The following is a 24,182-nucleotide window of genomic DNA, read 5'->3' on the forward strand; positions in this document are numbered from 1 at the left end:
TCTATGTTCTACGTGTTGCATTAGACCTTGAGCTGAGTTTCTAACCCCATATTCTCTCTCATCACCAAGACCACCAATGCTGAAATTCCAAAGCATCACCCATCTCTATCCTTCGCCCATCTATTACTCTAACCCTCATTCATGCCTTTTAGCCTATGGACCTGACTATTCCAATGTTTTCCTGACCAGCCACACATGTTGCATTTTCTATAAACTTGAGCTCATGCAAACCTCTTTGGTCCACATCCTAACTTGTATCACACCATTCACCCATCACTGACATCCACTGGCGTCGCCACTTCGGAAGTAACTCCGTTTTAAAATGCTCAGTTTCAATTCCATCCATGACATAGCCCCTCCTTCTTTGTAACTTCCTCTCGCTGTACACCTCTTCCACCTGTACTTTTTCAATTTTGGCCTCTTGCAGATTTTCAATTTTTATTATTACAACATTGGCAGCCATCAATCAGCTGCTGAGCCCAAAGTGGTGATATTAAAATTGGGGTGCAGATGCCAGAATTATGGAAGTGTAGATATCTCAGAGGGTTGTGGGATTGGAGGAAATTGGAAGCAGGGAGGGGTGAGGCCTTCTTCTTTAAGGCATTCTCCTTCTTTAAGGCATTCCACAAGCTTTAGGTCACTCCCCTAATATCTCATGTGGTACAATATCAAATTTTGTTCAATAACATTCTCTTGAATCATCTTGGGACCTTTTGCGCTGCTAAAGGCACAACATAAGTGCACATTTTTGTACTATATCATTGTGCCTTGCACATTAACAGCAATAAATACCTTTCCTAAAAGGCCATTCTTCACATTTGAGTATAAGCAGACTGTCAACATACCATTCAAGTATATTGTGCCAGGTCTCGTCTTTATACAAATTCCAAACATGGTCCAGGATTGTCATTCTCCAGCCCAGGCATTTGTGACCAACTGTTGTGGCCAATTGCTGCTCTAGAACTGCTTTCCCACAAGGACCACTAAATTCAGCCCAAACCATGATTTGAACCTGGAATCTTTTGGACTGTATAATTCAGTGCTACACTGACCAGTGCTGAACTGAGTAATATAGTGTCAGCAAGATTGCCTTGCTACCCTGGCTAAATTGTGCTCTCACAAATTCTAGCCCATCCTGCTATTCTACCTTTGGTCTCAACTATTCTAACACACTCCTGACTGGTATGTTTCATTCTATTCTGTATAAAGAAAGTCAGGTCATCAAAACTTCTGGTGCCCATTTCTTTAACTCACAGAAATTCCCATTCCCCCATCTCCTTTGTGCTTGCTCATCTACACTGGCACCTAGTAAAGCAATATTTTGATTTAAAAATTCTCATCCTGGTTTGCAAACCTCTCCATGGCCTCACCCCTCCCTGCTTCCGATTTCCTCCAATCCCACAACCCTCTGAGATATCTACACTTCCATAATTCTGGCATCTGCACCCCAATTTTAATTTCTCCACCATTGGTGGCTATGCCTTCAGTTGGTTAGACACCAAGCTCTACTCTCCTTACATCTTCCCATTTCTCGACCTAGCTTTCCTACTTTAAGACTCTCCCTAAAACCTACCATTTTGACCAAGCTTTTGGTCATTTGACCAAATCTCCTTATGTGGCTTGGTGGCATACTTTGGTTAATAATGTTCCTATGAAGCATCATGGAACGTTTCATTTTGTTAAAGGTGCTATGTAAAAATGTAGTTGTTATCAGTCCTGTTTTAAAGTAATTACAGGAACCACTATATTCTACAAGGAGATTTATAAAACCATAGACAGAAAGACACTTGATGTAGATCCCATTGACATATACCTGTGCACGAAACTCAACAGGTACAAAAATCCACATTTTACATTTAAAAACACTTGGGGTGGTATTTTATGTAGGCAACAATGGTCTCACCTGCTAGCTGAAAGCCGGCAAGAGCCCCAAGTTGCCTCTTTCTGGCAGAAATTCAACCTCCCAAAAGCCCGCTGTTGTTCAGCAGGGCCACCAGGGAGGCAATGCTGCTGCTGGTTCTCCAGCCACTTGAGGTGCAGAAGACCCAGTCACCATTCAGTGAAGGCAGGAGAGGGGAACGCCCCTGCCACCAAACCCGTCAAAGGGGAGGGGATTAAATTCCGCCCTTAGTTTTGTTTTACATGTTAACAGCCAGGTTATCAATTTTAATGCACATTCACCAGCTCATTATTTTATTTTATTTTTTTATTACTTTATTAGAGTTACAAAGCCAGAGCTCAGAGGACAGGGGCAATCCAGCTCCTTGCCTGCTCCCAAAAACAATTTAAATCAAATCCAATTCATGGGGCGAGATTCTCCGACCCCCCCGCCGGGTCGGAGAATCGCCAGGGGCTGGCGTGAATCCCGCCCCTGCCGGTTGCCGAATTCTCCGGCACCGGATATTCGACGGAGGCGGGAATCGTGCCGCGCCAGTTGGCAGGACCCCCCTGCGATTCTCCGGCCCGGATGAGCTGAAGTCCCGCTGCTAGAATGCCTGTCCCGCCGGCGTAGATTAAACCACCTACCTTACCGGCGGGACAAGGCAGCGCGGGCAGGCTCCGGGGTCCTGGGGGGGCGCGGGACGATCTTGCCCCGGGGGGTGCCCCCACGGTGGCCTGGCCCGCCATCGGGGCCCACCGATCCGCGGGCGGGCCTGTGCCGTGGGGGCACTCTTTTCCTTCCGCCTTCGCCACGGTCTCCACCATGGCGGAAGCGGAAGAGACTCCCTCCACAGCTCATGCGCGGGGATGCCGTGAGCGGCCGCTAACGCTCCCGCGCATGCGCCGCCCGGAGATGTCATTTACGCCCCAGCTGGCGGGGCACCAAAGGCCTTTTCCGCCAGCTGGCGGGGCGGAAATTAGTCCGGCGAGGGCCTAGCCCCTTAAGGTTGGGGCTCGGCCCCCCAAGATGCGGAGGATTCCACACCTTTGGGGCGGCGCGATGCCCGACTGATTTGCACCGTTTTGGGCACCGGTCGGCGGACATCGCGCCGATACCGGAGAATTTCGCCCATGGTCACCACAAGGGAGACATACCAGTTCCAGGCATTACACCTGACCTCACGTTCATCTTAGCCAAAAGGTCAAGAAGCAATTATCAGCTCATTATTTTTGACAGAACATTTAATGATTCATTCTTTTTTTCCAAGAAGTATTTTAATTGGAATTCAACACAATACCAAAATTTGCACGACATATAAGTAAAAAAGCGCAAGAACAACAACTACATCAACAACACAAATATCACAGGTTGTCACAGCGCCTGTGACCAGTCTTCATAATCGCGTTTCCTTATTTACAATGGTGCACATAGTTACATGGAGAACATTTTATTTATATTAATCATCACGTCGATTTTAGAGGATGAGTAGGATGTTTGCTCTCTGAATCGTTACGTGTGGGAGGGGCCAATGCCCCTTCAGGCAGGGTACCTTTCTCCCCATCTCTCCACTGTGTCATGCGTGTATTTCGCATCTCCCCGGCAGTTCTTCCCTCCCCCTCCACCAGCCCGTGCCTCCCCTCAGTTGCTGGTTACGCACAGGTCCTTGAAATAGTTGGTAAACCTTCTCCACGTGTCATGGAATCTCTCCTCGGACCCCCGAATGAGAATTTTATTTTTTCTAGCTCCAGGAATTCAGCCAGATCTGAGAAACACTCCGAGGCTCTGGGTGGCGCTGCGAACTTCCATCCTAGCAGAAATCCTCGTAGGAAATCAGAGAGGCGAAGGCTAGGGTGTCCGCCCCTTTCCATGTGAAGAGTTCTGGGTGCTCTGATACCCCGGAGACTGCCACAAGTGGGCATGGCTCCACCTTAACCACCAGAACCCTGGGCATGGCCTCAAAGAAGGCGGTCCAGAATCCAAAGAGTCTGGGCAGGACCAGAACATGTGGGTGTGGTTGGCCAGGCCCCGCTGATACCGGCCGCACTTGTCCTCCACCTCTGGGAAGAATCCGCTCATTCTCTTCTTGGTTCGATGCGCTCTGTGCAACACCTTGAGCTGCACCAGGCTTAGCCCTGCGCATGAGGAGGTGGAGTTTGTCATAATGCAAGTGCAAACACCATGCGGTAGCTAGTAAGTCTGGTCAGGCTACTACAAGGTCTCCAGTCAGTTCAGTATAGTGTCGACCCAAAGCTGAATATGTATATCAGTTCTATCGTTGAATAAAACAGTGTTGGATCTTCTCCAGTGTTAGACGTCTGTTTCTAGCTTCCCTGCATCCGGTGCAGTCCACATCGAACCTGCTTGCATCACACAACAGAGTTGATCCTGTGCAACCGCTCGATCCAGAGTTCTCCATGTGGTAATACGCATACATGCATACCTGTGTATAAACGTATATAACTGTATATATCTGTACAAATGTATAAAGCTGGTCACCAGTACATGTATTGACAGTTATGACCTCTTGCCAGCAGGTGGAGCCAGACATACACCACGTGACTGACGAGACTTGGCAGTTGGTAGCAATATGGTTAGTAGGACGGTCGCATTTACAGTCGCTCTCAAGGAACTCAATATCTGTTGGTTACCTGCCCACGTGCTTAATCTGGCTGAACATATATGTTGTATGCGTGTCTTCATGATCAGGGGAGTCACAAAACACAACACTCCACCTATCTCCAAGTCCAGCTCCTCCCCCCATTTTCATCACGTTTCGTTGTGTGGGGTCCTGACAATTTCTATGAGTCGTCTGTATATGTTGAGACATTTGTCTCCCAGCCAGTCCAGTCTTACCACTGTGTCCAAAAGGGTGTGTCTGGGTAGCTGGGGGAACGTCTTTGTCTCTTTGCGGAGAAAATTGCACAGCAGCAAGTACCTTTCGGGAGTTGGAGCTTCTCCGATAGTTCCCCAGGGTCGCTACTCTCCCGTCCACGTACAGGTGATTCACCGTCAACGTCCCACTATCCTTCACCCTCAAGGCCCAACAGCCTTCCTTCCATGTCCTAAACCTGGCGTCAATCCTAGCCAGTGTGAATATATGGTTATTGCAGACATATTAAAGACATACTGAGTTGAAGTGGCGCCTTAACTGGTTCCAGGTCTTTAATGTGGCTACTATCACCAGGCTCCGGGAGAGGGGGGGGATAGGGAGTGAGGCGGTGGCCAGCGTGGGGAGAGATGTCCCTGTGCAGGAACCAGTCTGCCTCCGGCTCCTTCAGCCACTTCCTCACCCGCTCTGCATTTGCCGCTCAGTGATAGAAAAGGAGGTTTGGCAGGGCCAGGCCGCCCACGTATCGCCCACTTTGCAAGATGGCTTTTCTTACCCTGGGGACTCTGCCCCCCACCCCATCCCTCACAAAGGCCATGATTAACTTTATCAACTGAAGAGGATTTAGAGATGTAGATCAGGAGCGATCTGAATGTGAAGAGGAACCTGGGCAGCACGTTGATATTAATCAGCTGCACTCTTCCCACGAGCATGAGCGGAGTCCCATCTTTGCAGGTCCCTCTTCACCTCTTCCATCAAGCTGGAGAGGTTCCATTTGTGGAGCCTCATCCAGACGTGTGTTACCTGTATCCCCAGTTCCCTGAACTTGGTTTGGGTCATCTTTAACGGTAGTTCCTCCAGATCTGCTCCTCCCCCTTGGGGGTGCACTGGGAAGATTTTGTTCTTCCCCAGGTTGCGTTTGTAACCTGAGAAGGCACCAAACTCTCTAAGGAGTTCTGTTATCTTTTCCATGCTGGCCAGGAGGTTCGACAGGTAGAGGAGCAGGTCATCTGCATAGAGTGAAATTCTGTGCTCGCTGCCCCCTCTCCAAATGCTGGTCCACCACTCTGTCGATCTGAGGACGATTGCCAGTGGTTCAATTGCCAGTGTGAACAGGAGCGGGGACAATGAGCACCCCTGCTTCGGCCCCCTGTGCAGCCAAAAGTACTCGGAGCTGGTGGCATCCGGCTGCGTACTCGCCCAGGAACACTGCACAAAGGTTTCACCCACGTGGTGAAGGCAGAGAGTAGCAACGGAAGGGTGCTTTTCTGATTGGAGGGCTGTGACTAGTGGAGTTCCGCAGGGATCAGTGCTGGGACCTTTGCTGTTCGTAGTATATATAAATGATTTGGAGGAAAATGTAACTGGTCTGATTAGTAAGTTTGCGGACGACACAAAGGTTGGTGGAATTGCGGATAGCGATGAGGACTGTCAGAGGATACAGCAGGGTTTAGATCGTTTGGAGACTTGGGCGGTGAAATCGCAGATGGAGTTTAATCCAGACAAATGTGAGGTAATGCATTTTGGAAGGTCTAATACAGGTAGGGAATATACAGTGAATGGTAGAACCCTCAAGAGTATTGACAGTCAGAGAGATCTAGGTGTACAGGTCCACAGGTCACTGAAAGGGGCAACACAGGTGGAGAAGGTAGTCAAGAAGGCATACGGCATGCTTGCCTTCATTGGCCGGGGCATTGAGCATAAAAATTGGCAAGTCATGTTGCAGCTGTATAGAACCTTAGTTAGGCCACACTTGGAGTATAGTGTTCAATTCTGATCACCACACTACCAGGATGTGGAGGCTTCAGAGAGGGTGAAGAAGAGATTTACCAGGATGTTGCCTGGTATGAAGGGCATTAGCTATGGGTAGAGGTTGAATAACTTGGTTTGTTCTCACTGAAATGAAGGAGGTTGAGGGGCGACCTGATAGAGGTCTACAAAATTATGAGGGGCATAGACAGAGTGGATAGTCAGAGACTTTTTCCCAGGGTAGAGGGGTCAATTACTAGGGGGCATAGGTTTAAGATGCGAGGGGCAAGGTTTAGCGGAGATGTCGAGGCAGGTTTTTTTACACAGAGGGTAGTGGGTGCCTGGAACTCGCTGCCCGAGGAGGTGGTGGAAGCAGGGACGATAGTGACATTTAAGGGGCATCTTGACAAATACATGAATAGGATGGGAATAGAGGGATACGGACCCAGGAAGTGTAGAAGATTGTAGTTTAGTCGGGCAGCATGGTTGGCGCAGGCTTGGAGGGCCGAAGGGCCTGTTCCTGTGCTGTACATTTCTTTGTTCTTTGTTGTGAACCTGCTCCAAGCTCAAACCGCTGAAGCACCTCCATGAATCCTGAAAGACGTGCTGTTAGGTAATTTGGTCATTCTAAATTCTCCCTCTGTGTACCTGAATAGGTGCCGGAATGTGGAAAATAGGGGATTTTCACAGTAACCTCATTGCAGTGTTAATGTAAGCCTACTTGTGACAATAAAAATTATTTTTATGAGGTATCTCCATACTCGATCAAAAGCTTTCTCAGCGTCAGGGAGATGATCACTTCTGGTGTGTCCTCCCTAGATGGGGTCATTATTACATTCAATAGGCATCTGCTGTTCACGGTTAGCTTCTGCCCTTGATGAACCCGGTCTGATCTTCTACGATCACTTCTGGTAGGCAACTTTCCAGGCGCCTCGCCAGTATTTTAGCATCGGTGTTTAACAAAGAAACGGGTCTCTATGACCCACACTCTGTCAGGTCCTTGTCTTTTTGGCAGTTCAGTGAGGTCGAGGCCTGTGCCAACGTGGGCAGCAGGGCCCCCCTCGACAGTGAATCATCTCCTACTGCTGTTGCAAATTGTTTGCAAAAGTCTACTGAAAATCCAGCTAGTACCAGCTCCTATCATGACTGCATGGAATTAATGCATTCCATGATCTCATCGAGCCTTAGAGGTGCTTCCAGCCCTTGTTTCTTGTCCTCCCCTACCACTGGTATATCCAGTCCATCGCGGAATTGTTTCATCTCCAAGTCCCCCTCCGGGGGCTCGGAGGTGTACAGGCCTCGGTAAAAGTTTGAAACGGCTTCATTAGCCTCATTCGGAGCCGCAACCATCCAACCATTCCTGCCCCTGGCTAGCACTATTTCTTTCACGCTGGCCTTGTCTGCACGTTTATAATAGGCCCCCCGTGACTGCTTTCCCGGGAGAGCAGTTCCATGGTTTGGCCGGTGGAGTACCGTCGATCCATCTCCAGTGTGAAGTCGATCGGCTGCTGCCTGATTATTCTATCCTTCATATCCTTAAGGACTCTTTAAGCTACTATTTCCCCCCTGATCACTACCTTCAGTGCCTCCCAGAATGTGGAGGGTGAGACCTCCCTGTTCTGTTGGCAGGTTACGTAACCGTCGTTGGCTTGGCATATTTTTGTACAGAATTCTTTAATCGGCGCGGAAGGCTGTGTCCAGCCTCCATGCGGATACCTTCTCCAACCTCACTTAATGTACTGGGGTGTTTGGTTGGAGATTACGACCATGGAGTATTCTTCCCTATGAGGAAGTCTAAACGAAAGTTTGGACTTGTGCACGTAGAATTATTTTTCCTTTGCGGGACTGGGGTTTCGGCCATAGATTTTTTGACAAACACTGCTTCATCCCAGTTTGGGGCATATATATTTACTAGAACTACCGAGGCCCCTTCCTGGTTCCTGCTGACCACAGCTAAGCGTTGCCCCAGGCCCACCATCGAATTCATCACTGCGAACGTAACTGCCCTGTTAACTAGTACGCCCACCCCTCTTGGCCTAGTGTCGAAGCATGTATAAAACGTTTGCCCCACCCAGTTGTTCCTGAGCTGCAGCCGGTTCCTCTCTCAGGTGTCTCTTGTAACAAGGCTACATCCACAAGGCTTGGAGGAAGACGTGGAGACGAGGCTTTAGAGATGGGCAAGGACTCTGGATCTTTTAATCAGCCCATTGAGGCCTCATGTTCCATGTAGCTATCCTAATTTTATGGGAGGGCGGTGGGGGGTCAACCATATTCACCCTGTGGGCCTACCCTCGCTCTGTTCAAAACGGCCACTACTTCTTTTTCACCGTCTCCACGTGTGACCTGTTGTAACAGATACATAGAAGATAGGAACACGAGGCCTTTTGGCCCTTTGAGCCTGCTCCACCATGTATCGCGATCATGGCTGATCATCCAACTCAATAGCCTAATCCCAACTCCTCTACCAATGTACCGCCCCCCCCGCCCTAGTCCTCCCACTCCTTTGGCTCTACCCCCACCCCCATTTTCTTTCTTCTTGCTCTTTGTTTCCGCTGAACATGTTTTACCCCTCCCTCCTGTCAGGCGCACCTTCCCTCCCTGGAGGTGTGCTGCAGCCTACTCTTTGCTATACCTCTGTACAGCAGGCTGTTTGCTAGTGTAGTGGTTCCCCTCAATGATCAAATTCCCCAATTTATCCCCGTCTACTTTTCTCCTCCTCCTGTGCACCCCCCCCCCCCCGCCCCCTTGCATTCGTGCACATGGTCACCTCTATCTCTCTTGAGTCCTTAAAAGCCCACACTATGCTCATTGTCCTCTGCTATTTCCCGTTCATTTTTGTGCACAAACCTGTTGGCCTCCTCTGGGACGTCTATGTACTATTATTTGCCCTGATGGGTGACCCATAGCTTGGAGGGGTGGGGCATGCCAAACCACCCCTTGCTTTTGTATAGCACGGATTTGGCGCCGTTAAATTGTGTCCGGCGTTTGTCCCGGTCTCCTCCAATGCCCTGGTCTACTAGATGGACTGTCCTTCCCACGTGCACAGATTTCACCCTCCTCAGGATTCGCTCCTTATCCTAGTATCTGTGGAGCCACAAAATCATTGCCCATGGTTCCCCGGCCATGGGTCGTTACCAGAATGACCTGTTGTCATGGTCTACCTCTGGGGGCTTCCCGAGCATCGCTGCTACATACTCCATGGAGTTCCTCCCCTCCGATAGCCCCATGATCCACAGATTTTCCGACATAATGCTTTCTTGGTTGTCGACTTTTTTCCTCAGCCCTTTCCGAATCCCTCGTCACCTCGGCTTCGAGTGCCACAATCCGATCTGATCCGTGGCAGCTTTCTCGAGATCTCACTTTACCTCGTGTGCATCAAGCCTCCACTCCATTTCGCCCATTGCCTCCTTCCTGAAGGCCTTTTGTGGCCTACACTGCTGCTACAAGGTCTTCCTTCAAAGCGTTTTTCTGGAATTCGGAGGTGACGAAACTCATAATTCTTTCCGTAAGCACCTGTCTGAGCTGTAAACTGCGTGAGGTCGCCACGTGACACTTCCAGGCTTTGAGATTGCGGATACTCCAATCATTTTTGCTGCTTTTCCGGCCGGGTTGCTGGTGCCTCAGCATGTGGGCTGGCTCTGCGGTTGCTGGGGGGTTGGCTTGGGGGATTTTCTGTCCTTTTGGTGCCCGTTTGGCTGGGGTTTAAAGACCGTAATCAAAGTTCTTAGAAGAGAGCCACCTTTTGTGCGACCGCTCAGCTCATGGCAACCACCGCAAGTCTAACTATTCATTCTCATGTGCATTAGGAAGTTAGTTATTGCATTTTGTTTTGTTAGTCCCCAATTGCTAAAATAATACTATTATGGCTGCATCACTCTATTTTAATAGAATTTACTATGTATAATATCTTATATTTTATGGTTAAGCTGAATGGATGTTAGTGGCATCTGATGTCAAATTAAATAACTTTGTACAATTAAGATCCCTATAATTACCAGAAACAATTCTAGAACATTAGTTCTTTTATTTTGAGCAGTACAATGAAATGAAAATAAAGGATAAAATAATCATTACCACAATAAGTTAAATAGCAACCCAGTACATACAAATGTTACTATCTTCAATATGAATAATCTTCAATAGGATCTGTGCCCTCGTACATGAGTCACAAAGTTAGTATATGGGTAATGCAAGTGATTTGGAAGACAAATTAAATGTTGGCATTTATTGCAAGGGGAATGGTATATAAAGTAGGGATGTTTTACTACAATTGTATATGGCCTTGGTGAGACCACATATGAAATACTGTGTATAGTTTTTTTTCTACTCATTTGAAAAAATATATAATCGTGTTAGCATTTCGGAGGTGCACTTGACTCATTCCTGAGATAAGGGGCTTATTTTGTGAAGAAAGGTTGGGCCTAGATCTATGGGGGTTTAGAAGAATGAGGGATTATCTTATTATCAAACAAGGATCCTGAGAGGGAGATACCAGGAGGATGTTTCCACTTGTAGGAAAGACTCAAACTAGGGGACAAGGTTTAAGAATCAGAGGTCCACCATTTAAGATGGAGATGAGTTTTTTTCTCTCTCAAAGGCTGGGTCATTTAATTTATTCAAATGTTACTGGTTTTTGATAGACATGGGAGTCAAAGATTATGGGGGGTAGACGGAAAGCAGAGTCAAGACCACAACCAGATCAGCCATGATCTTAATGAAGTGTAGGAGCTTAAAGTGCTGAATGGCCTTCTCCTGCTCCAAGTCCTATGTTCCTTTGCTTCTCATTCTTTGAGACTAGTTCATCCTCCAAAATAGTGAGATTGAAAGCATGCTGAATGCACAGGAGTCATTTGTATTATTTACAGAATCTTATTTTGGATTCTCACCTGGACTCTTTTTAGGAAGCAAGATACATATGCACAATCCATGTTATGTAACAAAACTCAAAGCACTAAAAATCATGGAAGCTTTATATGGATTGGATGAACACAAGAAATGGAGGACAGCCACACCATAGTGGGTACTTTATCAGAAGTAGAGAAATTACAAATTACGTGCTGTTTTAAACATGCAGTAAACGCCAGTATTTTTTGCAAAAACATATGCATTACCCTATACTGCTATGCACATTGTGTCAATATAATAAGCATGTTAAATATTGGTCATGATGTATTCACACCCAAAGCAGAGAAAGCCTTCACTTTGCCTGGAGAATCCTGCAAACTTGAAATGCAACATTAAAGAATCATATTCCACCACCCATTCAGAAACTCAATGCTTAGCAGCGAGCATTCCCAAAGGTCTGCTCCAAATGACTAAATGGAAGACCAGCAGACTTCACTGATTTCATCCTTTTAAACAGTCCTAAGCTCCATGGAGCAATATTTTTTTGTACTATAAATACAAGCTGGCCTATGAGTTTTATTGATCATTAAAAGGCGATGCGGTGATATCATCCTTACTTCCAGCACCATTCTCCAGCAGGTACACCAAGCCTTCATAAAATACTGAACATGAAATATAACCTGTTAATTTCAGGAAGGGATAAGAGAACAAAAGGCTACTGTGTGGATGAAAAGTCTTATAACAGCTATTTACTGATGGGAGCTTTCCATGTTTAGAGGATTTGGAGGAGTTTGAATTGCCGGGAGGGAATGGGTTTCGATATCTGCAGATAAGGGATTTTGTGCAAAGGCAGATTTTGACTTTTCCGCTTCTACCGCCACAGGGGATACAGGACAAGGTAGTTTCTAGAACAGGGGTGGGGGAGGGGAAGGTTTCAGAATGCTATAAAGAACTTATGGAGTGGGAAGAAACCCAGATAGGTGAGCTTTAAGCGTAAATGGAAAGGTGAGCTGGGAGGGGAAGTAGATGCGGGTCTGTGGGAGGATGCCCCGAGCAGGGTCAACACATCCTCATCTTGTGCCAGGCTCAGCCTGATACAATTCAAGGTGGTTCACCGGGCACACATGATGGTGGCCAGGATGAGCAAGTTCTTTGGGGTAGAGGACAGGTGTGTGAGGTGTGCGGGAGGGCCTGCAAACCATGTCCACATGTTCTGGGCATGCCCGAAGCTTAGGGGATACTGGCACGGATTTGCGGATGTCATGTCCACGGTGCTAAAACCGAGGTTGGCGCCGAGTCCAGAGGTGGCGATTTTGAGTGTCGGAAGATCCGGGAGTCCAGGGAGCAAGAGAGGCTGACGTTTTGGCCTTTGCCTCCTTGTTGCCTGGAGATATTGCTAGCGTGGAGGGACTCAAAGCCCCCAAATTCAGGGGTTTGGGTGAGTGACATGGCTGGGTTTCTTAGGCTTAAGAAAATTAAGTTTGCCCTGAGAAGATCAACGTTGGGGTTCGTTCGGAGGTTGCAGCTGTTTTTCGGCTTCTTTGGAGAAAACTAAACTGTCAGCAGATTCACTAAGGGGGTGGGGGTAAGGTGGGAATTAGGCTATTTTGTGTTTAGAGTAGGCGGGAACAGTGGGGGATGGAGGGATGGCTTACACATTTAACTATGTTACATTTGTATTTGTATCGTTTATTGTTATAAAACCATAAATGCCTAATAAAATGTTTTTTTTTAAAAAAGAAAAGTCTTACAACAGGACAGTGTCCTCCAAATCCTTATTTAGACGATACTCTGCATACAAAACATAGCCAAAGTTAGAACTATTTCCCCCTTTAGAACTTCTTTACATTAGAAAAGTCAAATCAGATTCTATTCAAAATAGTACTGAACTGGTATGCTTCCATGCAGGTTGTGAAACAAAACACATTCCAGAAACAGAAGGAAAACTGAAAAAGTATATTTTAAGAGAGCATATAAAAGAGAAAAAATCTATTGGGTATCAACATGATGAATTATGAAAAAATAGCTGATATATTAACTCTTATTCTGTTGTGCAAAAGCAGAATTCATGACATACCGTACATGTAAAGTCTTGTTCGCAGTAACTGGGAAGGAGTAGGGAAAGCAGCAAAACACATGACTGTCAAGGATAAGGTTCTTAAAGGAACAGTATCCTTATTTGGATGATTATTCAATTTTATTCAATGGATAAACAAATAACGAACCATTTTTCTTTCCTTTTTGGAACAACATTTTGTTTTAGCAACAATAGGGGAAAACATAACTTTTCAGAAGAATACAAATACAGGTTTCATAATACAAAATTACATTTTGCAGTAATTCTAACATACTATTGAAAGCAGCTTCCTGGATCCAGTCATTGGCAATAAGATCCACTGGCAAAAAAATGCTTTCATCCAGCATGTCAAACTTGATTTAAACAATACTACTCAATGGCTCTTTGCTTCCAGTTTTTACTTGAGAAGTTTAAATTCAAGTGAATGTCATTAAAAATAATGAATTACACATTTTCCAGTTGGAAATTCAATGCTACCTAAATTTTGCAAAAATAAATTGCATGCATATTTGCATAATTGTTTCCCAGCTAGTGTGTATAAATATTTTCTCCAAATTTTATTTAAATATTTAGTGAAATTGGAAAAGAAACAAAATAATGTAACAAATAATTTATTTTGTTTGCTGGAATCATTAAAAATATTGATGCCGGTCAAGGAAATCCGCCCAGGTAGCTTCAGGACACCAGCTTTTAATTAGATCAGCTAGTGCTTTTTGCTAGCTGGAAAAAGAAGTGAGGTGAATACAGTTGAGGCATGGAGACCATGAGAAAAAAAAATGAGTCAACGTGTAAAAAAAATAGAAATTTGAGTGGAAAAGAGGAAGCTATCCAAGCCGGCAGCAGAGGGGTGCAAGTAAATTGTCACCCATTGTGATGTATATTTTGATAGTATAATGGAGAGGAAATGAGTAAAGTTGGAATAAAGTCGATGACATCTTGATGTGCAACTGCAAGAAGTGCACAAAAGAAATCTAATGACATACACAAAAATCTATCAGGTAATAACTGTAGCACAAGTTGAGAGGTTTCAATGTTTGGGTGAAAAAGATCAGGAAAATGTAGAAACTGAAATCAAAGAACCATAAAAGTAATACAGCCGTAGACATTACAAAAAACTCAATGGGAGAGATGGTAATTAAAGTAATCTCCTCCTGGATTCAAAGGATAACAGCCCTCTCTAAGTTTAGCCTTTGTGGTCTACAATATTAGAACTCTCAATGTATTTTCTTATAATCACTCCTCAATCACCCATTATTCTTTGGATAAAAATCAAATCACTCACATTAACTCGATGGAGAGGATTAAAGAAAATATACAAAAATGTCAGCCCTTACATGCAATGGATTTATGAGGTACAGAATTATAAAAATGCAATATTGTACAGTTTTCATTGCAAGTACAAAAATCAATCACCTTTTGTGAAATGCACATTGAATCCTGAAGCCATTTATCCCACAGGCATAATATTAAGTGTTTCACTGTTGCACTATATTCTCTAAAACTCTGTACATAAGTGACTGTGTAGTGTAATCTTTCTTGCAATGTAAGCTCCCACCACATTCAGAAATTCAAGTTACTTTTCAATATGCTTTTTCAAGGTACTTTATGAAATTTTAATGATACCCTAGGTTTTATTAAAATATTAATTTCATTACCATAAGGCAAGAGCTAGTTAAAACTGCATAGAATTACAAACCTACAAAAATGTATTAACAATATATACAGAAATTTACCTACTCCAAACATGAAAATGTACCATAAATTTATCTAGTAAAAATGTCAAACTAACATACATTTGAGTTTTTTGTATATCTGAATCAATTATTTTGTGAAGTACATAATATACTATAACACTGATAGCACAACTGTCGAAAGTGATCTCAATCACACTTTTAGTTCCATTTAACAGATTGTTTCTACAGAGGTGGCCTGTTTGCCAGCTTTCCTTTGTTGATCTTTTTCTTTCTTTTGAGTCTTCTCTTTTTGTTTTTCTAGTTTCTCTTGTGCTTTCTTAATTTCTTTAAGCTTTTTCTTTATGGTGGCACGATCATTTTGACTTGCAACACCCAAAGCCTGAAAAATCAAAATATACAGAATTGTAATCTCATTGTAACACTTAAAAGCTCACTGCATGCAAAGTCTGTGCACATTACAGGCTCGACAAATTGAATGTTCCCCTCTTACGCTGACAGGGTTTGTGGTACAAGGCTAGGTTAGTATACTCAGCTTCTGCAGAATGAAAAATCTTTCAGGTGCATACATCAACTGCTTCTATGCATTTGTGACGCAACATCTTCCAGGAAAGTGAAAATTGCCAATTTACTTGGATAAATATCCACAATAGTTTAAAATTGGTCGTATTGAGGCATCAATCTGAAGCAATCCAAATATCATCACCCCCAGGGCAGTCTATATTGTCAAATACAGAGGGAAGCAGGCTGGTAAGCTTTTTCACCTGGGGGTGGGGCTCAAACTGGAATGTGGCTGAGTCAGAAAACTTTCTTAGCAATGTTGTGGGGAAGACAGAAGTATAAGAAACCATTGCAAAAGGGCTGTTTTCTACCACTTGTCTGTCTTCCTAAAATTGGCATACACCTACAATTCCTGGTTCACTTGTAAAAAGAATAATGTTTGGGCAGGCAGCCTCAATCAGCAGAGGAATGGGTACTGGGAAACAAACTGCTTAAACCCACTCAGCAGGGGACACCATAGTGATAAACTCACTCCGTTTAAATATGGGTTGGGCTTTCAGTAGGAAACCAAATTTGATCTGTGGTGGTGGAGGAGAGCAGGGAACTGAAATTTGTAGGATACAACATGCTCATCACTCGACGATGTGATCTACAATATCACATTTACCTACCTGATTGAAATGCTTTCATCCTGGGGGAGGGGAGGAAATAAGTAGTACATTCTGCAATGAGGGAATGGCCAGCAGTATAAACTAGTCAGGTGCAACATACAGAGCCATACTAGTTTCTCGCAATGGTGCAGACCAACGATATTGACCAAGATTGTCAAGAAATGACACCATTCTATGCAATTCTGCTACCAACTCAAACCAGACAAATGGGAAGTTACCGAGGCCCTGAGGATAGGTTGGAGATTCAGAGAGGCATCAGGCTGCGCTTCAGAGAGGCTTTAATTCATTGAAAAATAATGAACCTTTCCAAAAGAGAGTCTGTTGACAATGAGGTTGCTGTTGAAAACTCCTGTTTATATGTTTATCAAAACAGAATGCAGTGACCTGACTACGCATGATACATTATACATGGTGGAAAATTAGAACTCCATGTTAAACAAACTATATTTGTCAACAATTTTAGTAAAATCTGAAGTTAAATCTGATTACTTTCTACTTTACGATTAATAGCAATTTTAAAAAAAGTCACATTTATGCACAGTCACTTTGTATCAAAACATTTTGTGTAACCAAAGCATAAAAATACCTATAAAGGACCTTTGCTTTCCAAGTAAAGAGTTTGACATGAGTGCAGACTTAGTTACCAGTCAGTAGCCAGTTATTTTAAGAAGGCTATCTTCACAAGGTAAGGTATACTTTTGGCAAAGGACGACGATCAAGTTGCATTGGTTAATGACATCTATGCTATGAGTTTTCAGACCAAGCACTGATCTACAAAGCATGACTGAACTAAACTTCCATAACTGTTGATAAAGAAAACTTGATGACAAGAGAATTTCCCAGTCTCTGCAGCTGAAGTAACAAAAGAAACAAGTTAGTATCTAGAATCCCTAGGCAGGACCATTCCACCAACTTGCCACCTGTGGATCACCCCATGGCACTGTTCTAACTTCAATTTGACTACTGCCTGCTCCCACACAATTAGCACATCTTCAATAATGGTATTTCCACATTTCATTATAGCAACAACAGGTGCCCCAAGGTTTTACCCAGAGCATCCATAATTTGCAAGTCTATATGCTATTGTCCCTTGTTGACATCAGTTTTAGGCCTGCCAGCAGCTTTCAGAAATATGGTGACAAAAGCTAGTTTTACTGCTCTGCTACCCTTCTCGACTCAACTGCCACTGGACTTAGTTGACATAATATCGCTGACATAAAGCATCCAGCTTTATTAACCCAAGGCTGAAAAATGGAAGGAGAATAATTGTGTTGAGCCTTGGGGTAACTGTTATTGTCATAATGAAATACTGAAAATACATATTGAAGATGTGTTAATTGTAGGGAGCAAGCAGAAATCAAATTAAGTTAGGGCAGTGCCATAGAGGTGTCGAGTTGGTGGAATGGTCCTGTTTAGGAATACCAGATATTAGCTTATTTTTTTGTAACTGATAACGTCCTTGCCTTCAATTAACACATCAATTATTCTCCTTCCATTTTTCAGTCTGTTTTAAATAAAATTTAGAGTACCCAATTCATTTTTTCTAATTAAGGGCAATTAAGCATGGTTAATCCACCTAGCCTGCACATCTTTGGGTTGTGGGGGCGTTGTGCAAACTCCACACGGACAGCGACCCAGAGCCGGGATCGAACCTGGCACCTCGGCGCCGTGAGGCAGCTATGCTAACCACTGCGCCACCGTGCTGACCCCCATTTTTCAGTCTCAGGTTATTTAGCAATGTTGGATGCTTTATTATGTCAGAGATGCAATGCAAGTGGAAGCTGTTGTTCAGGTTACTGCAAAGAGAAGGTGAAAAAAGGCTTTCTAACATGGCACCTACAGAAGGGTGCCATGTCTGTGCCTGCTCTTTGCAAGGGCACTGAAAAAAAAAATCTAGATTCTTCAATAAAATCAAAATACTGCAGATGCTGGAAATCTGAAATAAAAACATAAAATGCTGGGAAAACTCAGATCTGGCAGCGCCAGTGGAGAGTAAAACATAGTTAACATTTTGAATCCGCATGCCTCTTCAGCATTTTCTATTTTTATTCCACAGCTTCTTCCTCCACTTCAAATATTTATCCAGTTTTTTCTGAAAAGATTCAAGAGTGTCTGCCTCAACTACTCCTTAGTAAATCATGCTCCAATGGCCCTCTATGTAGAAATTTCTCCTGATCACTCTCATTTTATGACAGTTTTACATTGATAACCTGTCATCACTGACTTTTCAACCAGAGGAAATAGACTTTCTCAATTCACCCCATGAAAACTACTCAACTTTAAAAAAACTTTTTCAATTAATAAAATATATTCGCAGGTCATGGAAACAATCTGACTATTTCAATATTCATTTCTATACTTTTCCATTCCTGCTAGTACTCTGGTGAATTTACACTGAAAGCACGATGACTTTCAATGCCCTTTTTATAATCAAGTGCATAAAATGTGAATACTTAACAGTAGCCTGAACAATGCTTTATACAGATTATGACTGGGGGTTTCTGCACAATTGTTTTTCTGTTGTTGTAATTCAGCCAAAATCAACATAGCCAGCAAAAAAGAATCAGAATTTTAAACACAAATTGTGTTCAGTGCAAGTAAAATTTCCATCATGTATTGTGCTCATTTTAATAGCATTGCACTAGCAGGCCTGTCCACAAAACTGGGCACTTCCTCAGGGTGGATTAATCACCATTTGAAGGTTTGGCTAATTTTGCTCATTTGAAGGCCTCCAAGGAATCTCTAAGAATTCAGTTGGATCTTTTTGAATGCGAGATATCAGTAGTCACACTTTAAAAAGTTCTGACTGTAATTTTTCCGACATTTACCAGGAAACCGGCTATTGCATTCGAACATAACAAGAAAGAGTTTTGTAAATTTTCTTTTCCTAAAAATTAATTTTCAGTAATTTAAAAATCTGGCTACTCACAATGAAATGTTGACATTGCGATAAAACCATTTCAGCTGGGGGACTTCCGGTGACGGCATGTGGAGGGGAAGTCACACGTTTGGTGGCTCCCACTTGAGATATATTTTTAAGAGGTTTGAAGTCCAGTCCCGGGGTAATTTTTGGAGGATTGAAGAAGGAAAGATAATAAGTCGCTAAAGGATACGAAAAGGGCTGCGAGGAGCAGCTGGAAAGAAGGCAGGAAACAAGGGTTCACTGTCGAGTGAGAGGGCCAGCAAAAGTGCTGGCAAGATGGCGGATGCCGGACTGCATGGTGAGGCCGCAATGCTTACCGTGGAAAAGATGACCGACGATGGCTGTGGAGCTGGAGAAGCAGTTTGCCAGGCACATGAAGGCGTTGAGGAAGGAGATGGCGGTCGCACTAAAATCATTGGTGGAGGAGGCAATCGCCCTGGTGAGGGTAGCTGTGGCAAAGGCAGCGGCCGAGGTGAGAGAGCAAGGTGAGAAGACAAAGCAAGTGGAGGAGGCCATGTCGCAGCACAGCAACCAGCTCACCTCGATGGGGGATGAGATGCGGAGGGTGGTGGAGGCCAACAGAGGGCTTCAAGCAAAGCTTGAAGATTTGGAAAACAGCTCGAGGCGCCACAATCTGAGAATTGTGGGCTTGCCCGAAGGGGCTGAGGGCCCGAGGCCAACAGAGTACTTCACTAAGATGCTGGCGGCGTTAATGGGGGAAGTGTAGCCCCCTGCCGGTATGAACTGGACCGAGCTCATCGGTCGTTAAGGCCGAAACCCAAAGTAAATGAGCCACCAAGAGCAGTAATTATCTGCTTCCATAAATACCACGTGAAGGAGAGGGTGTTAAGATGGGCGAAGCAGAAGCGGGAGGTGCAGTGGGCTGGTGCTGGAGTTCGGATATACCAAGACTTGACAGTGGAGTTGGCGAAGAGACAAGCGGCGTTCGGCCGAGTTAAGGCGACACTGTACAACAAGGGGGTGCGATTTGATATGGTGTACCCGGCAAAGCGGAGGGTAACATACAACACCAAGGATTTTTATTTTGAAAGGGTGGAGGCGGCTGAGGTTCGTGAAGGCAGGTGGCTTGGGACAGTAGTGAGGAGTGAAGCTGGAAGAGAGGTCGTGGACTGTGATTGGGGAGCTGGAAAATGTATAAATGTTATAACTTTCTTTTCATTGACCTGTATTATAAGACCATAAGACATAGGAGCGGAAGTAAGGCCATTCGGCCCATCGAGTCCACTCCGCCATTCAATCATGGCTGATTTCAACTCCATTTACCCGCTCTCTCTCCATAGCCCTTAATTACTCGAGAAATCAAGAATTTATCAACTTCTGTCTTAAAGACACTCAACGTCCCGGCCTCCACCGCCCTCTGTGGCAATGAATTCCACAGACCAACCACTCTCTGGCTGAAGAAATTTCTCCTCATCTCTGTTCTAAAGTGACTCCCTTTTATTCTAAGGCTGTGCCCCCGGGTCCTAGTCTCCCCTGCTAATGGAAACAACTTCCCTACATCCACCCTATCTAAGCCATTCATTATCTTGTAAGTTTCTATTAGATCTCCCCTCAACCTCCTAAACTCCAATGAATATAATCCCAGGATCCTCAGACGTTCATCGTATGTTAGGCCTACCATTCCTGGGATCATCCGTGTGAATCTCCGCTGGACCCGCTCCAGTGCCAGTATGTCCTTCCCGAGGTGTGGGGCCCAAAATTGCTCACAGTATTCTAAATGGGGCCTAACTAATGCTTTATAAAGCTGCAGAAGTACATCCCTGCTTTTATATTCCAAGCCTCTTGAGATGAATGACAACATTGCATTTGCTTTCTTAATTACGGACTCAACCTGCAAGTTTACCTTTAGAGAATCCTGGACTAGGACTCCCAAGTCCCTTTGCACTTCAGCATTATGAATTTTGTCACCGTTTAGAAAATAGTCCATGCCTCTATTCTTTTTTCCAAAGTGCAAGACCTCGCACTTGCCCACGTTGAATTTCATCAGCCATTTCTTGGACCACTCTCCTAAACTGTCTAAATCTTTCTGCAGCCTCCCCACCTCCTCCATGCTACCTGCCCCTCCACCTATCTTTGTATCATCGGCAAACTTAGCCTGAATGCCCCCAGTCTCGTCATCTAGATCGTTAATATATAAAGAGAACAGCTGTGGCCCCAACACTGAACCCTGCGGGACACCACTCGTCACCGGTTGCCATTCCGAAAAAGAACCTTTTATCCCAACTCTCTGCCTTCTGCCTGACAGCCAATCGTCAATCCATGTTAGTACCTTGCCTCGAATACCATGGGCCCTTATTTTACTCAGCAGTCTCCCGTGAGGCACCTTATCAAAGGCCTTTTGGAAGTCAAGATAGATAACATCCATTGGCTCTCCTTGGTCTAACCTATTTGTTATCTCTTCAAAGAAGTATTATAACTTACTTGACTTCAGATTGTTATAGAGTTTAAGTTTTTGTTTGGTTTGATTGGCATTCTTTGCTGCGACAGTTATATGTTACTTTATAGAGTTGTATTGTTTTGCTTTTTCTTCTGGGACTGGGTGGGAGGGGATGGAATGCCTGGGGGTTGGGGGGCTGGGGGGGGGGAGAGAGAGAGAGAGCACCCGCACCAGCCAACTAAAGTCGTAAATGAATGGAGGTGAGGCGGGAGAAGGGCTGTGGACATTGGAGCCTAGTTAGCAGGTTTTGATGGGCCTACATGGCATGCAAGGCGGGAGGAAGGGATCGATACTGGGTGAGGCTGTTTCGAGAGGAAGTACAGGGGGGGATTCTGGGAGAGGGGGGGGGGGGAGGGGTTCGGTGTTAACAACGGCGAACAGGCTCATGGTGCAGGTCCGGTGGCATAATGATAATGGATAAGAAGAGGGAGGGGGTGAGACACCCTCAGTTAGGATAGTAACTTGGACTGTGAGGGGGTTGGGACGTCCAGTCAAGAGGTCAAGGGTGCTTGCGCATCTTAAAAGCTTGAAGGCTGATGTAGCAATGCTGCAGGAGACGAACTTGAGGGTGAAGGACCAGGTGAGACTTAAAAAGGGCTGGGTTAGCCAGGTGTTTCACTCTGGATTTTGACGGAAGGACTCAAGGGGTAGTGGTAATGGTCAGCAAAAGGGTACGGTTCCAGGTGGAGACGGTGGTTGCAGATCAGTGGGGTATATATGTGATTGTGACAGGGGCGCTGGAGGGGAGGTTAGTGGCGCTGGTAAGTTTATATGGTCTCAATTGGGACGATGTGGGATTCGTGAAGATGGTGTGTGGGACTGTTGGGGGACCGAGGGTTCTATGACAAAATTGAAAAAACAATTGAGGAATATGTAGGTTTCAACTGCATGTGGGAGGTGTCGAAGGCGGTTGTCTGGGAGGCTCTAAAGGCGGTGGTGAGGGGTGAAGTGATCTTGTTTAAGATAGGGTGGACAAAGAGAGGTTGGAGCGTCAGAGGGTAATAGATGAGATGTTGGAGGTAGATATGAGTTATGCAGAAGATGGGAACCCAGTGAAGTTGGAAAAGAGAAAGGAACTATAGGCAAGCTTTGACCGACTATCTACCAGGAAGGCAGTGCGCCAATTGAGACGAGCAAAGGATGCAGTGTATGAGCATGGAGAGAAGGCGTATGTTAGCGGGGCAACTTCGGAGGGAGGTGGCGGCAAGGGAAATTGTTCAGATGCGGGACAGGGCAGGGAAGTTGGTGGTGGCTCCAGATCAGATGAACAAGGTCTTTAAGGAATTCTATGAGAGCTTGTACGGCTCAGAACCACCCGGGGGCGATCAGGAGATGCAGGAATTTCTAGCTGGGCTGGAGTATCCAAAGTTAGGAGAGGGGGACAGGGCTATATTAGAAGGGGCGATAGTGGAACTGGAGATAAAGGATGCGATTGGGAGGATGCAGTCGGGGGAGGTGGCAGTACCGGATGGGTTTCCGGTGGAATATTCTAACAAATTTAAGGATAAGCTGGCACTGCTGATTGTGGGGAAGTTCGAAGAGGCGATAGGGAAGGGGGTGTTACCACAAACTTTGGGGCATCGATTTTCCTGTTACTTAAAAAAGATAAGGAGCTGACGGAGTGTGGGTCCTATAGGCCCATATCACTTTTAAAGGTGGATGCAAAAATATTGGTGAAGGTACTGGCAGGTAGGCTGGAGGAGTGCCTCCCGAAGGTTATAGGTGAAGATCAGAAGGGGTTTGTGAGAGGGAGGCAGCTCTTTTCGATCATTAGGACGGTACTGAACGTGGTGATGGCACCAGCGGAGGGGAAGGAAACAGAGGTGGTTATGGCATTGGACGCTGAGAAAGGGTTTGACCGGGTAGAATGGGGGTACTTGATGACAGTTCTGGAACAGTTTGGGATTGGACCACGATTTGTGGACTGAGTAAAGCTACTGTATAAAGAGCCGAGGGCGAGTGTCCACACAAATGTCAGCTCGGAATGCTTTTCTCTCCACCGTGGAACGAGGCAGGGATGTCCCACCGTGCTGCTGGCACTCTTGATTGAGCCGTTGGCTGAGCATTCTGAATTCTCCCTCTGTGTACCTGAACAGCCGGCAGAATATGACGACTAGGGGCTTTTCACAGTAACTTCATTGCAGTGTTAATGTAAGCCTACTTGTGACAATAAAGGATCTTTATCTTTATCTGTATCCATGCTGGAAAATTTGGACTCCCAAGCTCTGAGCAACACCCTGCACCAAGCCAGAGCAGGACTTCTCCACGCTCCTTTACAGGTTCTCTGACGGTCCTCCTGATGCACCAAGCATTGCGTCCAGAAGACAGCACCACTGACAGCACAGCCCTCTCGCAGTACTACACTGGACCATCAGCCTCGACGTTCGGGGGTATGGAAAGGGATAGTAGTTGGGGGGGGGGGGGGAACATGGGGTGTCCTTATATGCCGATGACTTATTGTTATACATGTCGGAATGTAGTGTGTCAATAGGAGGAACATTGGAGCTGCTTTGGGTGTTTGGGTCTTTCTCGGGGTACAAGTTAAATCTGGACAAGAG

The 24,182-nt window shown here is 45.2% G+C and overlaps 1 protein-coding gene across 2 annotated transcripts in view; it reads right to left on the reverse strand.

Annotated features, from left to right (window-relative positions):
* Positions 1-11,454: 11,454 nt before the first annotated feature.
* Positions 11,455-24,182, reverse strand: part of LOC140391485 (neurabin-1-like) — a 179,037-nt gene continuing 166,309 nt past the window's right edge. For both annotated transcript variants that reach the window (XM_072476014.1, XM_072476006.1), the window contains exon 19: positions 11,455-15,453. In XM_072476014.1, the coding sequence (XP_072332115.1) occupies positions 15,283-15,453 (171 nt within the window). In that variant the 3' untranslated portion in view covers positions 11,455-15,282. The remainder of the gene's footprint in view (positions 15,454-24,182) is intronic.

The sequence above is a fragment of the Scyliorhinus torazame genome, chromosome 2 (assembly GCF_047496885.1).
Source record: "Scyliorhinus torazame isolate Kashiwa2021f chromosome 2, sScyTor2.1, whole genome shotgun sequence".
Lineage (NCBI taxonomy): Eukaryota > Metazoa > Chordata > Chondrichthyes > Carcharhiniformes > Scyliorhinidae > Scyliorhinus > Scyliorhinus torazame.